Source organism: Panthera tigris, chromosome D4 (genome assembly GCF_018350195.1).
Source record: "Panthera tigris isolate Pti1 chromosome D4, P.tigris_Pti1_mat1.1, whole genome shotgun sequence".
Classification (NCBI taxonomy): Eukaryota; Metazoa; Chordata; class Mammalia; order Carnivora; family Felidae; genus Panthera; species Panthera tigris.
The window spans coordinates 6,882,024-6,899,025 of record NC_056672.1 but is presented as its reverse complement, the minus strand read 5'-3'; the positions used below and the strand labels follow the sequence as shown (position 1 = coordinate 6,899,025).

General features: G+C 45.8%; 1 protein-coding gene and 1 non-coding gene across 9 annotated transcripts in view; one reads left to right on the top strand and one right to left on the bottom strand.

Annotated features, from left to right (window-relative positions):
* SPATA6L (spermatogenesis associated 6 like) overlaps positions 1–17,002 on the bottom strand; it is a 47,803-nt gene that overhangs the window by 16,821 nt on the left and 13,980 nt on the right. For 5 of the 8 annotated variants that reach the window (XM_042964208.1, XM_042964209.1, XM_007094161.2 and 2 more), the window contains 3 exons: positions 8,899–9,023; positions 3,400–3,477; positions 116–343 (listed from right to left, as the gene is read on the bottom strand). In XM_042964208.1, coding sequence (XP_042820142.1) covers positions 116–343; positions 3,400–3,477; positions 8,899–9,023 — 431 coding nt within the window. The other 3 variants (XM_042964214.1, XM_042964213.1, XM_042964210.1) reach the window with 3 other exon arrangements.
* Positions 16,465–16,549, top strand: TRNAC-GCA. Its single transcript has one exon. It is a non-coding gene; the product is annotated as a tRNA-Cys (tRNA).

The window sequence follows — 17,002 nt, the reverse complement described above, 5'->3', positions numbered from 1 at the left end:
GAATTCCCTCTTTATTTTAATATTGCCCATTCGTCTTCATGGCCTGACCTTCCCGTATTCTGCCCTCATTCGCACCTTCACCCTTCCAAACTCTGAAAAATAATTTTAGGCTCACGTGTCTAACTACAAATGGAGGTTTGCTTTCCCCGGAGATTCTGAAATTATTTCCAAGGCTCGGTGGAGTGGGCTGGTCCTGAACGAAGCACCTGGGGGAGCAGGGCGAGGGGGCCCAGGATTGCGTGCTTTCGACCTTACTGTCCTTTGGCCTCATCCTCACGTTATTTAAGGGGGATCTGGGCCCATCTGATGTAGATAAAGGCCTTCTTGACTTCTCTCTTTCTTCCTGAAACCAAGAAGAAACGTTTTCAAAAATGAAAATGGAGAAAAAAGAAAATTCAATCAGAATATAACCGTATTTAATCGAACTCTGTAGAAGAGTGAACACCTCAGATTTGCAAACCATGAACTTAGAAAGGGTGTTCTCTCTACTTAGCTTTTCTTCAGTTCAGCTTAACATCACTAGTATTTATAACTCGCTAGGGTAATATCTTTCCACCAGTAACAGCGACATTTATTTGTATTAGGAGAAAGCTGGGGGGCACCCGGGTGGCTCAGTCGGCTGAGCGTTTGACTGTCGATTTTGGCTCCGGTCATGATCTTGCGGTTTGTGGGTTCGAGCCCCGAGGTCGGGCTCTGTGCCAACAGTACGGAGCCTGCTTGGGACGCTCTCTCTCTCTCTCTCTGCGCTGCCCCGCCCCCCACTCTCAAAATAAATAAATGAACAACTTCTTTAAAAAAGAAGATAGGTGATTGACAGAGACAGAGATAAAGAGAGAGAAATGGAACCTGGCACACACCCCACCCCGGCAATTTCACGTCAAGGAATCCGTTATAAGGAAATAACTGCGGCAATGTGTATAGTTACAAACATTCTCATAACCGTTCCAAACCTGGGAAGTCAGCTATACCGGTGAGTAAGCAATTTCCTCTCTGCTGGGAACCCCCCTCGCTCCAAGGCTCAGCCGGGCGATGCTGGGGCAAACCGGCCGCTTGTCGAGCCGCTCGGGCAGGCCCCACCGCTGGAGGGCGCTGGGGAGCGGCTGCAAGCCGGGAAGGGAGGCCAGGCCCGGCTCCCAGGGCTGCCATCTACGGCCGTCAATGCCACCCCAGCAACCGCTCTTCACCTTCCGAGTGACAGAGGTACCGGGTTTATAGTGTTCCTCCCATAACCGCAGAGCTAGCCTCCTGTGCCCCACTCACACCTTCCAGCACCAGCTGGCCAGAGGGCCCCGCTCAGAACTCTGGGACTTGCCCCACAGGACCCTTCCTCCAAGCTCCCGGGTCAGCAGCGGTGAGCAGTGTCAGTCCCGTGTCCCTTTTACCTTAAGTCCTTCAACCCGTTTGGCTTTACTTTAAAACATTAAGTCTTTTGGGGCGGCTGGGCGTGTCAGTGGGTGGAGCGTCTGACTCTCGATGTCGGCTCTGATCTTGATCTCACGGTTCCGCAGTTCAAGCCCCAGGTTGGGCCCTTTGCCGAAAGCGTGGAGCCTGCTTGGGACTCTCTCTCTCCCTCTGCCCCGCCCCCGCCCACACAGGTGCATGTGCTCTCTCTCGTGCGCGCTCTCTCTCAAAATATAAATAAACTCCAAAAAAATACAAGATCAAATCTGTTTACTAAAATAACATGTGCGGTCTGTTTTCCTGACTGAACTCTGACTACTGTATCAGTGAAGTGCCCAACAACAGGAAAATGACCAAATTATGGTGCTTCCATATGGTGGACTGCAATGAAGCCGCGAAAATCTGCCTGATGTAAGAATACTTAAGGACGTGAGAAACATGCCCAGGGCATGTTAGGTGAAGAGGGAAAGGTGCAAAGTGATATGCAATCTTTTAACGTTAAAATTATGTGTGTGTGGGTGTGGGTATGTGTATACAGAAGAACATGCTCAAAAAAAATGAGTCATGCTCATCTCTAGCTAATAAGAATGACAGGCAATTTTTATTTTGTCCTTTTTGCTTATCTGTATTTTCTAATTTTCTAAAATGAATACTTTTGCCATAAGAAAAAACAATAAATCTGTTACTTTAAAAAGTTAACACTTGGGGCCCCTGGGTGGCTCAGTTGGTTAAGCGGCCGACTTCGGCTCAGGTCACGACCTCGTGGTCTGTGAGTTCGAGCCCCGCGTCGGGCTCTGGGCTGACAGCTTGGAGCCTGGAGGCTGCTTCGGATTCTGTGTCTCCCTCTCTCTGCCCTTCCCCTGCTTGTGCTCTGTCTCTCTCTCTCTCTCAAAAATAAACATTAAAAAAATTTAAAAAATAAAAAGTAAAAGTTAACACTTAAAGGAAGACCTATATTAGGAGATCAAAGCAAGATTAATATGATGGAGTGGAAAAGAAAGATAAACTGAAAAATCACCATGCACCCATATCAGCCTGGAAAAAATAGCAGGTAAGTAAGGAAATACTGGGGCGCCTGGGTGACTCAGTTGGTAAAGTATCTGACTCTTGATTTCGGCTCAGGCCATGATCTCATGGTTCGTGAGTTCAAGCCCCGCATGGGGCTTTGCGCTGACAGCACAGAGCTGGCTTGGGATTCTCTCTCTCTCCCTTTCTGCCCCCTTCCTCTTTCAAAATAAACAAATGCTTTTTTTTTTTAAATAAGGAAAACCTAAAAAGCAGCTAATGCCTTCCTTAAAATTAATCATTGGCCTCCCATTATATGAGTTATGATGCCCACAGGAGTGATGGATTTGCACAGATTAGTGGCCCTTTTCATTCAGTACCCCCTCAACCCACAGCCTACATTTTCAAGGATTTTCCAGGACACCAGGCAAGATCTGGGATGACAAGCAAAGCACCTGAAGAAGCTTTACCAATTACATTCACCCATGCTCCATATTGTTCTAGAAAGGATTTTAATGGTTAAAAATTATAAGCCACAAGGTAAAGGAAACACCAAAAGTACTCAGGATGACGGGAAATCGGGGCTGAACAAGAACACCCGAGACCCTTCCCGATCACCAAAGACGGCCCCAAATACAACTCAGAGCAGCAGCCTCAGCCAAGAGGGAAGGAACACTCCTATTCACAAGCTCAAGAGCAAAAGCCATGGAACAATAGCAAATAAGCTAACCAGCCTACTTATGTCAAACTTGTGACTTTGGCTTCTGTATCGCTTTTCTGTCCGCTCCACCACAGACCAGAAGGAACCCATGTCAGACACAGTCTAATGGGGCAGGCTGAACAGTCCGAGTAACAGAAACTCAAACCCAGCCAGGAGTCTCCAGGTTTCTACTCATCCAGTTGTATCTAAACTTAGTAACTGAGTTTGAGCTGAGAAAATTCTGCGGAGAAAATTCCTGACACATCTACCACTGGCTTCTTGACTATACTTACAAGAAACCTGCTTCTATGCAGGAACACGCGTTCTCTGATGGCTGTCCGTGTGGAAAACTCTATTTCGGGAGCAATGCCCTAAAAATGAAATAGCATAAAGGAAGCAAATAAGTTACTGGAAACAGATTCTTCGCCCATCCCATTCTAACTTGAAAGCCTGTAAGAACCTAATTACTCTTTTGTGTGGTTGGCATAACCCACACATATCGCTTAAAATATATACATATGGGGCACCTGGGTGGCTCAGTTGGTTAAACATACGCTCTCAGCTCAGGTCATGATCTCACGGTCCGTGAGTTCGAGCCCTGTGTCGGGCTCTGTGCTGACAGCCCGGAGCCTGGAGCCTGCTTCGGATTCTGTGTCTCCCTCTCTCTCTGCCCCTCCCCCTGCTCGCACTCTGTCTCTGTCTCTCTCAAAAATAAACATACATTAAAAAATTAAAACACTGAACCACAGAATTGAGTGAGATTATTTAGGATTATCTGGGATAGATAGAGGTTCTCCTTCCTTGCCTACTTGCTTTGAAAAACGTGCTTCGTATCTTATACCAAATATTTATGCTCATTAGATCTATTTCCAAACTTCCCATTTCGTGTCATTGACACTTTTCTGGGGATCGGTGCCACACTGAATAATACACAGCCACACACACACTCAGTAATAACAAGGAACAAAGTGCTGGCGCACACAATCACATGGGTGACTGTCCAAGGCATTTTTCTAAGTGAAAGGAGCCAATCTCAAAAGGGTGCAGACCATATAATTCCCTTTACGTGACCTTCTGAAAAAGACGGTCACTACAGTGATGGAGAGCAGACCAGCGGTGAGGGGTAAGGGAGAGGTTGCACCTATAAAGGGATAAAAGGAGGAGATTTGGGGGTGGATGGGAGAGTTCCACATCCTGATCACGGTGGTGGTTTCACAAATCTATACATGTGTTAACATTCGTGTAACCGTGTTATCAGAAAAATCAATTTACCGCACGGTCATTTAAAAAATACAATTATCTGGGCACCTGGCTGGCTCAGCCAATGGAGCGTGCGACTTTTGATGTTGGGGTTGCGAGTTTGAGCCCCGTGTCGGGTGTAGGGATTACTTAAAAATAAACGCTTTTAATTGATAAATAAATAAAATAAAAATACCATTATCTTTCTAAAAAAGACTGAGGCTTTAGAGAGACAGAAAGCAATTTTCCCAAGGTCCCGTGGCTTCTAGATGGCAAAACGAGAACAGAACTGGATCTGATCGAGTTACAGGATCTCCGACTGACCTCATGGACTCACCTGCAGCCATCACTCCCTCCCCCCCTCCCCCGCCCAGCAGGACCCTCTGCTCTTCCCTCCCCCAGACACCATCACCTGGCCAGGTGTTCCTTGTCCCCGGTGTGCCTTCCCTTTCTTCATCTCCTGTCCAAGCCCCAGTTGCCTCTCAAAGCCCGCCCTCCCCCTCACTCCTCCGGGCTGTGAAAGCTCATTCTCATGACAGGACATAGTCAGTAAGAAGGATTTGCATCAGCTGAAGCCCCAGGGGGAGAGGATACTGACAAGTACTGTATCTTTTACCACTCCGCCAGGGTTTGTGAGGGACTTTCACGCCATCTCATTTAACCCTCCCACAACCTGGGTAGTACACAGTGCTATCCCCATTTTATCCAACGAGCTTGGAGAGGTTAAGTCTGTCCACTGGGGATTGATGGAGCCAGGAGTCAGCTTGTTTCCTGGGCATTTATTCACTCCTATGCACGTTCATTCTTGTGCGTTCACCTTGTCCACAGAACATGTCCTTACAGGCACAGCCTAGATCCTCAGCTCCTTTTTTTCTTTCTTCTTTTTTTTTGCCTCTAGAATGTGGTATGCCCAAACAAGCGGTAGGCTTGGGCCAGAGACTCAAGATTTCTGGGCTTACAAACACATGAGCCCAATTGCTGCCAAGTTAGAAAATCCGGGGGTGGGGGGGAAGGGTGGGGGGGGGTGGAGACATCCGGCAAACAGCGTACAGTGACGTGACCTGCTCAGCCTCACCTCCAGCTGTGAGACTGCCCACCGGAGAGGAGACTGGGGGAAGCTCCAAGGTCCACAGTGCTGTTGGTTAGAATCATGAGACCTCGTGTGTGCCAGACCTCAGGTCCCCCCTGGCCCAGCCGTCTGAGCCTGAACACGTCCCCACGTGGGCCACAGACTCGTGCAGTTTTTCATGGCCTCACAAGGAGACAGCATCATCATTTGAATGACAGTTTAATAAACCACAACAGGTCACGTTTACCGTGAACCTAACTATATGCCAGATAGCATGCTAAACACTGTACATACATCCAACCCTCGCAATAACCCTATAGGGGAAGTACTATTATCAGTCCATTTTACAGCTGGGAACCTCAGGTAAACAGAGAGAAAGCAATTTACCCAAAGTCACAGTAATGAGTGACACAGCCGGGACTGAACCCAGACAGTCCGAGTCCACACTTCGCACGTGTGGCTGCCTAGCAGGACTTCAAACCGCTGTTACACTTTGCCTGGAGAGGAGGAGGGAGGTGCCCTACCAGCAAGGAATCCACACCCCGTAACACATTCCTGTTCGCTCATATAACCTCGACGCCTGACAGTGACTGACAGATAATAAGGAAGAACGTGTTTTCTTGTTCACAGGAACATGATTTTAGTGTAAAAGTTTAAAGCTGAAATTTACAGGGTCTATCTTGTCCAATTTCCTTAGCAACAGGATGAGGGCAATGATGGTTAGGTCAAGAAATGGATTTAACAGTACGACTTTTCTAGAATCATGGCCCTAAAGAAAAAATGAAATTATTAACTAAAAGTTAACAATAAAGAAATAATAATATTCCTTCTGCTTACTTTACAGTCTTCACCTAACAAGAGAACAAATTATATTAAAAAAAAAATTCTTGGGGCACCTGGGTGGCTCAGTCAGTTAAGTGTCTGACTCTTTAATTTCAGCTCAGGTCATGATCTCCCAGTTTATGACTTTGAGCCCCAAGTTGGGCTCTGCGCTCTCTACTTGGGATTCTCTCTCTCCCTCTTCCACTGCCCTTCCCCCCCTCAAAAATAATTAAATTAAAAAAAAATTCTTAACCTCAGCAGGAAAAGGGGGGAGAAACAGTGGTTAAGGTATCAAGTGAAATGAAATACAGAAATACAAAGGAAAAGTCACATTTTCGTGAAGGAAATAAGTCTACTTCTTAATGAATTAACAACTTAGAGAAAACAAGTGAATGATTTGCCTGACCCACACATGTACACACTCAAGTTCTATGATATGAATGTAGAGAAAGTGGACAATGGGCTGAAATAAACACGAGAGAATTAGCGTCTCACAGTGACCAAGATTCCAGACTTTGAAGTTTGACAGACAGGCATGCCCCATCATTCATCAGCCCTGTGTCTTCAAGCCCATTCTTTTTTTTTTTCAATATTTTAAAAGTTTATTCATTTTGAGAGAGACATAGCGTGAGTAGGGGAGGGGCAGAGAGAGAGAGAGAATCCCAAGCAGGCTGTGTACCGTCAGCACAGAGCCTGATGTGGGGCTCGATCTCATGAAACTGTGAGATCCTGACCTGAGCCAAAACCGAGAGTCAGACACTTAACCGACTGAGCACCCAGGTGCCTCTCTTCGAGCACCTTCTTAAACTACCTATGCCACCTTACCCATCAGTAAAATGAGGAAAAAACTGATAGCCACCTTGCAGGGTCAAGGAGGACTGCACGAGATAACCTATAACAAACTCAGCACAGTACCTGGCATCTCGCGAGCGGGCACTGAATGTCTGCTACCATTAAAACTGTGGCAGCTGGTTTTATGTTGCTTTATAGAACATTTGGGAGAAATTGAGCTCCGCTATCTTTTTACAAATTGTTTAAAACATAGTTTCATTAACTTCACTGACACTTTACCTCTAATGCCTGCCGATCTTTCCCTGCGGTTTTAAAGCCCTTTCTCTGCATTTACAAAAAACTATAAACACAACTTCCTGTATGTTCTTCTTCCTACTTATGCCCATAAAGTTAAACAGAGACAACACTTGAGAAAATATAAGAACGTGTGTTTCTCCTCGTCTCGATACTCAGCTGGATACCAGCTCAGTGTTTGTGGATGGCTTTTCTGTGATAGAAAACTCAGGCAAACCGAAGTTAATATAAGGAATATCCTTCACGTGATTCTTGCCAGTTTTGATCCTTTTAGCTCCTGAAGAGAAATATGCCAATAACTCAATATGATGAAGGCAAACATTCTCATGAGTACGATGGATACAGGTGATATACAAAGAGTATCTCGGAGGGGAAAAAAAAATGGCGTCAGTGATATTCACCAAACCCTCAAAGATTATGGAGGGTTTAGAGTTGCGGACATTAGCAATTCTGAGGAGGACAACTTTTGATGAAAGTTTGCCATTTGAAGTATTAGAACTAGAAGTTCTGTCGTCATAAACATCACAGAAGTAAGGGTCCTGCATGTTGTATATTCTACACAGTACTCTCAACAAAATGGGAGGCAATGACATTTTATTAAGTGATAGTAACAGAGATTCATGGGCAAGTAACAGAAAAGTTGAGTATTAAATATGCTTTTTATAATTCATAAAGGTGCGGCCCTTACAACAGAGGCCATCCAGGCCACAGAAATGTTGAGAAAACCATCCGAGTTGCTGTGAGGTTAGAAACTATCACAGATATCATCAAAATGAATATTTTGAATTTGGGTTCAGGCAATGCCCCCAAAACAGACTGTCATCTGAATCATTGCTGTGTCTTTCAAGATCCTTCAATAATATCACCGTGAACCTCTCTTTCCCTTCCGTTAAGTGGAGACTGTGATAGCTGCCTTGGATGACATGAGAACTCTGAGGAAAATAACATATCTTATGAAGAACCGAAAGCTCAAAATAAATGAGAGGTGGCATTATTACTATTACGACTGTATTTTGCTTTCATTATTACTACGAAAACAATAGTTACAATTAAATAAACTGGTACAGGGGCACCTGGGTGGCTGAGCCAGTTAAGCGTCCGACTTCGGCCCAGGTCGTGATCTCATCGTCTGTGAGTTCGAGCCCCGTGTTGGGCCCTGTGCTGACAGCTCGGAGCCTGGAGCCTGCTTCGGATTCTGTGTCTCCCTCTCTCTCTGCCCCTCGCCTGCTTGCACTGTCTCTCTAACTCTCTCAAAAATAAATAAAACATTTAATAAAAAACAAACCAGTATCAAATCTTTCAGTTAGTCTGCATTCAGAGAAGGTGGAGAAAACGTCCTTCTAAGTATGTGACAGTGTGACGATGGCAATGATTTACCTGGCTAGGTAAGATCCCCACCTCTCAGACCAGTATAATTGGTATTTTGAATGGGGCATCTAAACGGGGCTGCTAAACAGAACAAGGGAACTAACCCAGATGGAAGTGATCTGCCCAAGAGCATCCCCTATCGGAAATAAAATGTCCAGGTCGCAAGAATCTCTCCCAGCAGAAGTCCAGCGGGGCATGAATCACTTACTGGAAAACCTGCAAATGTCTTCATGAGCACCTGCCTGTACATGCCAGGGAGTGAAGGTGTCAGCTTGGGCTCAGGGAAAAGAAAATCTCGTGTGTTTTCTTCATAGAAGGCCAACTCTTCCCATGCTAGAATGCAAGGAGAAAAACCATAAGTAGATTTACGTTCTGAAAATGATCTACTTCTTGAGTTTAACAAAATAAGAGCTCAGACAGGTGATGGCAGAGAAGGCACTCAGATAAAAGTAGACATTTTGGGGCGCCTGGGTGGCTCATTTGGTTAAGCATCAGACTTCAGCTCAGGTCATGATCTCACGGTTTGTGAGTTCAAGCCCCGCATCAGGCTCTGTGCTGACAGCTCAGAGCCTGGACTCTGCTTCAGATTCTATGTCTCCCTCTCTCTGCCCCTCCCCTGCTCACACTCGGGGTGAGCTCAAAATAATAATAAATCATATTTATTTATTATAATAAAAATGTTTATTTTTATTTATGTAAAAATATGTATTTATTATAATAAAATGTTTATTTTTATTTATATAAAAATATGTATTTATTATAATACAATAATAAATAAATGCTCAAAAATAATAAATAAACATTAAAAAAATAAACATTTTGATTAAAGCACCTCTTATTTAAGAGGCAGAGTAGAAGACACTTCTACTGGTTCTTATCTCATGGATAAAACTTAAAAGTCTTCCGAACTCACAACAGAGAGAGACAAAAATATCTAAAGGATTACTCCACAAGACAGAACAAAGAGAAAAATCTCTTTTCATCCATCTGTCTGTCCATCCATCCATGCGACCACCCATCCTTTCCTTCCACATGTTTTCCAAGGACACACTTTGGGCCAGGTCCTAGGGACAGAACAGGAACAAAGCAGACAGCGCCCTGTTCACACAAAGCTTACAGCATAGACTGGGGCTCGACGTGTCCTGTGATGCAGAGATACCAGTATCCTGATGGCCCACAGAACAGCCGAGGCTGTGGTTCTTAGCACAGTTGGTACCAGCCTCAGGGACACTTCCAAGATTTGTGGGGACATGTCATGGGCAGGAGCCAAGGTGCCAGGGTCAAGACATTGCAACACTCAAGACACTCCTGCACAACATTCTAACATCATAACCGACATTCTTTTAGGCGAGAAGCTAATTCTTCCCTTATAATTAGCGAAGCCTGGAACCTCACGGCTACATGTAAACACAAAGCACTTTCTCTGCATGGTTTTAAAATACACTGAATTTTCGGGAATGCAGGTACCATGTGAATTAAAGGGCCGTCGTACTTGACTGTGTTTGGGTCTTTACTGAGCCCCTACTGGCAGTTTGAAAACCATGCCACATCTAAATACTTCTTTGTGCCCACCATTTATGTATTGATACGCTATCGTTTTATTTGAAACCATTTTCCTTTTATTTCTCTATTTGCAGTGATTTGCTTCAGTTGGTTATATTAACCATCAATATTATTTCAGTCTGACGAAAGGGATGTTACCAAACACTCATTACCAAAAGATCTTGGGGCTACGAGGACCGAGAATCACTGAGCGACGGACGGAGAAGCTGCCGTCTGAACGCTCCTCGTCCACACAGCAGGTGCAACACAAGAGGTTCAGACTAAGAGTGGCCTCTGTATGGCACACTGCCACAGAAGAGACTATGGTCAACCAGGTAGCTTTACTGTTTGGTGACTACCATTCTGTTTGTGAGAAGAAGTCTGACGAGGGTGGATTTCTGGCACATCGATGGCAGAAAACACCTGACATTATCACGTATAATGGACCAATTTCTTCCTACTTATTCATTAATACAGATGTTCGGGGGGCGCCTGGGTGGCTCAGTCAGTTAAGTGTCTGACTTCAGCTCAGGTCATGATCTCACAGTCCGTGAGTTCGAGCCCCCCGTCGGGATCTGTGCTGACGGCTCGGAGCCTGGAGCCTGTTTCAGATTCTGTGTCTCTCTCTCTCTCTCCCCCTCCCCTGCTCATCTCTCTCTCTCTCTCTCTCTCTCTCTCAAAAATATATAAAACATTTTTTGAAAATTAAAAGAAATAAATAAATATGAATGTTTGGGTTCTAATAAGGATCCATGTGCAAAAAGAACGAATTCTATGGTTTTCGTCATCAGATCATGTGTCCCCACCCTTCTCTCAGACGTGCTCCGGCCACAACGGATTGATGATGTATCTCTCCCTCCTCCACCGCCGCGTCCTTCCTCTGCCGGTGCTGTTCCTTCCAAAATGTCCTTTCTTCCTTCCCATCCTGTTGAGATCTCCTTCGTCCTTCAAGCTTCACGTCCAATGTCTCCTCATGTCTCCAAAGTAACAGGTCCAAAACAACACCCTTGATTTTTTCCCACACATAAGCTCTCCCCTATTCTCCCTTCAGAGAGAAGGGAGCGTGTGCTCGGGCCAAAAGTCCAGGCTTTATCCTTGACTCCACTCCTTCGCCCCTCACGTTAACCCGCTAGCCAGTCCTGTGGACTCCATCTCCGAGATAAACCTGCAATCTGTCTCCTCTCTCCATCTTGACGGTCACTACCCCGGTCCCCGCCACACCACCTCCCTCCCGGACCACTGCCACGGCCTCCACACTGCTCTCTCTGCTTCCATTCTTGCTGCACTCACACCTGTCCTCCACACACCGCGGTGTTATAAACACGTCAGACTGGGCCTTTCCTCTCCTGAGAACCTCCCAGCGGGCTTCTCATCACTCGCGAATAAAGCCTGAGCATCTTGCTCTGGACTTCAAGACTCCACATAATCAGGCCTCTGACCGCCTCTCCTCCCTCATGTTACCACTCTTCCTCCTCGGTCATTCCACGCCCTCCCTGCCGCCCTTCCCGCTGTCCCTCCAACACGCCAGGCTCGCCTCGACCTCAGACGTTTGCCCCGGGTTCTCCCTGTAACGTTCCTTCCCTGGATCTCTGCAGGGCTGCCTCCCTCCTATCCCATGATGGGCCTCGGTTGAAATTTCATCTCATTAGAAAGGCGGTATGCCCTTTGAACTTGCAGCCCAATGAACTTGCAGCCCTTAACGTACCACTCAGCAGGCTCTTCATTCGGATATGTATCTCTGATCCGTTTCCATCAACGTTCCATGAAAGCAGTCCCTGTCTGTCAACGTTCCTTACTCTGTCCCTGGCAGGGCTGTGCCCAGAAAGGTGTGAATGCCAGGCAGTTAGTGGCCCAGCCACGACGCCTCACCTGGAGAGGGACCATTCTGTCAGCGTTTCCCATAGGGCCCTTGAGATGTCATTAAAGATAGACATTTTACACCTGTGTTTGGGTGGCCGTCAGAACCGAGTGGTAAAACACAGCCCCCCGGGGCTGCCCCCAGACGGGTGCCTGGTACAGGGCGGACACTTGCTAAGTGCCTCTTGAGGGGATAATCGTGAAGACCGATGTGGAGTCAGTTAGCAGTAATCACCCTCTCTGAGACTCCGTTTCCACCACCGTGAGTCAAGGCAGACAGACCAAAAATCCTCTGAGGGGTCCCTGGGTGGCACAGTTGGGTAAGCAGCCAATTCTTGATCTCAGCTCAGGTCCTGACCCTGATCAGGGTCTTGATCTCAGGGTCGTGAGTTCAAGCCCCGTGTTGGGCTCTGCACTGGGGATAAAGCCTACTTAAAAAAATTTTTTTTCCAACCTTCACGGTTCATTCATTTCTCAATCATTTCTTTCCAATATTTTCAATTTCTCTTCATTCATACGTTCAAGAAATATGCATAGAGAACCTACTGTGTGCCAGGAGTCCTAGACCCTGCATGTATACTAGCAGACAAAATGGGTCCAACTCCTGCCCTCCTGGAGTTTCCAGTCTACAGATGTCAAAAAAACTATGCAAATAAATATACAAGGTACACTGATGACAAAGAGAAAGGTGGAGAGGCAGTGGAAGGCGGGTGCTATCCCAGAATCAATCTTAGCATCAATCATTTCCCAGTCTTATCCTGGCCACCTTTTTTATCAGTGCTCCCTAGGAGGGGCATGGCCTCCCCACCTCTGCCGGCCAGACAGACTTCCTCCAGTCTGAGGTCTCACAAGAGCAACCTGAAAATGGGAAGTGATGTGACGGTCTCCTCATCCGTCACCAGCAACGGAACGCAGCTTTCTGCTGAGGTCCACGTACAGTGGGGAAGAACCGTGTCCAGATGCACACAGAGCTGGTTCAGATCCCTGCCCCACCCTTTACCAGCTGTGTGACCAGGAGCACGTTACGTGATCTCCTAACTTCAGGGGCCTCTTTGGGAAAACGTAAAAGTCATCGTAGTACCTGCCCCCTAGGGCCACTGTGAGGTCACCTGACATATACAAAGCGTAGAGCACTCGGACATCACCTGCCATTATCGTGCCCGCTCCATGACACCAACCCAGCAGGGGTACAAGGTACCAGGGCCACCCTGGTCTCTGGACGTCACGTGTTTTCAGTCACACGCTCCTACCGGGAACACCTGCGTGCATGGGACGATGCCTCACACACCGGGCTGTTCCTTTTTCCTTTCATGGGTTTTTGGCTAGCTCTTGTCACTGCATCCAAAATGACAGCTACTGAGTCACTATCGCCGTCGTTAGCAAGAATGAAGATAAAAATAAGAGGACAGAGAACTGGAGGCCTGCTCATCTACTAGCTTTGGAATCACGGGGATGAAGGCACTGAAATTGGAGGAGATAGATAGAAGGCTATGTCCTCAGTTCTCTCTCTGGTTCCATCATATTCTAGAGTCCTAACTGCCACCCAGTGTAAAAATGTTGGCACCCCACGAGGATGTTACAGCAAGAGCCTGGGTTATACACAGGCTGAGCGATACTCATAGGCCACGTGCTATGTCTGAAGGAAATCCGTGTTCTTATAGGCTAATGGCACAGACAGACAACGACATCATCGATGCCGTCGATGAAAAACATTTCCCCTAAAAAGGAAAACGAATGAGGACTTCAAGAAAAAAAAAAACATTTTTTTTTTTTGAGAGAGAGAGAGATAGAGAGCACAAGCAGGGAAGAGGGGCAGAGGGGGAGAGAGAGACAGAGAGAGACAGAGAGACAGAGAATCTCAAGCAGGCTCCACGCCCAGTGCAGAGGGGGCTCGATCCCATCACCCTGGGATCTTGACCTGGGCCGAAATCAAGAGTTGGATGCTCATCCAACTGAACCACCCAGGCGCCCCCAAAATCGATCATTTTAATAACAATATTGTATTGAAAATCTAACATTTATAGAGCACATCAGAATCGACAGCTTGCTTCCCACTATGGAGTCTCATTTGATGCCTTCTCTACCGATAAGGAAACAGGCTTTGTGAGTAGAAGACACTTATCATGATGCCACACGGCAAAGCAGAAATTCAAAACCATATTTTCTGAGGCAGGAGTTCTGTTCTTGCTGATGCCTGGTAAACACACTACAAAGTATAAAACCAAACTCTGATTGAGGGAACAGGTGCCCACAAAAATGGCAATTTACAGCTGGACTGAATGTACATGACTTATCCCCAAGTAGACGTTTTTTCTCTAAGAGATCAGTAAAAAGAAAGCATCAAGCTCCCAGTCCAACAGGATTACACTGCTGCCCCCCTGTGTCCACTTGCTTTTTTCCCATCTTGGTAAACAAGAACCCGAGGCGTCTTTACAGCTTCTAAGCCAAATCTTTGGACCCCTTCATTCTTTAGCAGTAAAGCTGTGTGTAAATCTAAGCTACTTGTATCATTAACACAGGGTCATAATATGTCTTTTGACTATCAGCGTGTTTGAAAGGAATGTGAATAAATATCAAACAATGAGGGGCGCCTGGGTGGCTCAGCTCATGACGGCGCAGTCGGTGAGCTCAAGCCCTGCGTCGGGCGCTGTGCTGACAGCTCGGAGCCCGGAGCCCGCTTCGGATTCTGTGTCTCCCTCTCTCTCTGCCCCTCCCCTGCCTGCACTGTCTCTCTCTCTCAAAAATAAACAAACATTAAAAAAATTTTTTTAAGGAATCAAACAATAAAATAACATCTACAGCAAAATGAAAAGGTAACAATTCAGCCAAGTGAAGGGATGGTCCCTGTGAACCTACATGTGACCCATGTGACCCTACGGTGTAGCCTACAATGAGACAAATCATTTTTACTTAATTATCTGCTATGGAGACCCAGCAGAGCAAAAGGGCTTACAATCACCCTTCCGCCTGGCACCACTGGTGGGATGCCAGAAGCACACTGTGGGGCACGTTCCGGGCACACCCTCAATGAACACCTCGGGAGAACTAAAGGATCCGTCTCCAATGCATCCGAAGCTGAGTGGAATTATTTTGAGCAATTCTAACTTCATTCCACTAAGATTACAATCTGAAATTGAAGGACCGTAGACAAAAGGAAAACACGTCTCGTAAGGCCTCCACTTTGTATCTGAGTAACTTCTGAGTTATAAACAGTACGCGTGCACCCAGCCTCAGTATTCTCCAATCATCGTGGCTTCGAGCTATTCTTGCAACCCGCTCACAGATGGATTTCTGGTCGTGTGGAAAACATATGGTTGGGGCACCCGGGTGGCTCAGTCGGCTGAGCATCTGACTCTTGATTTTGGCTCAGATCATGATCCCGGGGTCGTGGGGTGGAGCCCCATGTCAGACTCCATGCTGAGCGAGGAGTCTGCTTGATCTCTCCCTGTCTCTCTGCCCCTCTCCCCTGCTCATGCTCTCTCTCTCTCTCGAAATGAAAAAAAAGAACATATGGCAATCTAAGATATATTAAACTTTAAAAAGCAAGCTGCAGAATATGTATATTCAACCAATATGTATACTAAACATACATATGATAAATACTAGATATATATAGCACATGTATGTATATGTATGTATATATATGCATATATGTATTTTAGGTTAAATGCATTACATATACTAAATACATTTTAAAACATCTGAAAAGAAAATTATTAGTAATTGTTGTCAGGAGCTGTTGACGAATGTGGCTTTTGACTTTTCATTTTATATAACTTTGTGTTAGTTTAATTTTTACAGTGAGAGTATGTAGGTATTGGGTTATTTTTTTTTTTAAATTCGTGTAGAATTAAATAAGACCAAAATGAGTCTGCTTCTATTTTATTAACATACTGAAGTATAACTTGCCAGTTAGCATTGATATATGTTTGAACATAAAACTAGGTCAAATAAGGAAAAAAAAAAAAAAAACGTGGAAAAAAATTCAATGCCCTGATTTTAGCCTGTCACTTTTAGGCTGAAAAATATTCAGTAAGAATTTCTGGAAAGCCAGGAAGAGGCACCACTGGCCTTCCTTCTCTTCTGTCTACCTAAGAAAGCCCTAACACATACGAGGGTACCCGTCCTTAGATCCACAGAGAGTGGGGTACTTCGCTGTTTCGGGGCCTCCTCTGCCAGTGAGCCAAGAGGCAGAAGAGCTACAGATTTCTGGGTCCCCTCCATCCCTTGGGGCCTTGACCCGCCACAGGCAGGGCCACACCAGGCACAACTGTGATCCTCTTAAAAGCCTCCACAGTCACCTCTGCTTTAGCTCAGGAATCTGCCAGGCTCACTCTCCTTCCCTCATGTTTTCTTAAGAAGAAGAGAAAGGGGCGCCTGGGTGGCTCAGTCGGTTGAGCGTCTGACTGCAGCTCAGGTCATGATCTCGTGGTTTGTGGGTTCGAGCCCCGCGTCGGGCTCTGTGCTGACAGCTCGGAGCCTGGAGCCTGCTTCAGATTCTGTGTCTCCTTCTCTCTCTGCCTCCCCCCAGCCCCCACTCACACTCTGTCTCTCTCTCCTTCAAAAATAAACATTAAAAAAAAGTCTTTTTAAAAGAAGAAAAATTCAAACAATAACGTATCAGAACATACAACAAAACAGGGGGAATCCATACACAGTAAGCATAACTTATTAAAAACTTTGGTAAAAATATCAGGAAGTTATACCAAATGCAATGTTAACATCCAGACATCACTCCACAAGTAACCACGGGGCACTGAAAGTCACGTTGTACAGAGGAAAAGAAAGAAAACAAATCATGGGAAAATGGAAATTTTTTAAGAAGTAAATTTTAAATTTGAGGTTGTCACAAATCATGTCTGCAAAAAAGAAGAGGCCAGAAAATATAGTACAATATACTTTAAAGAAATTAT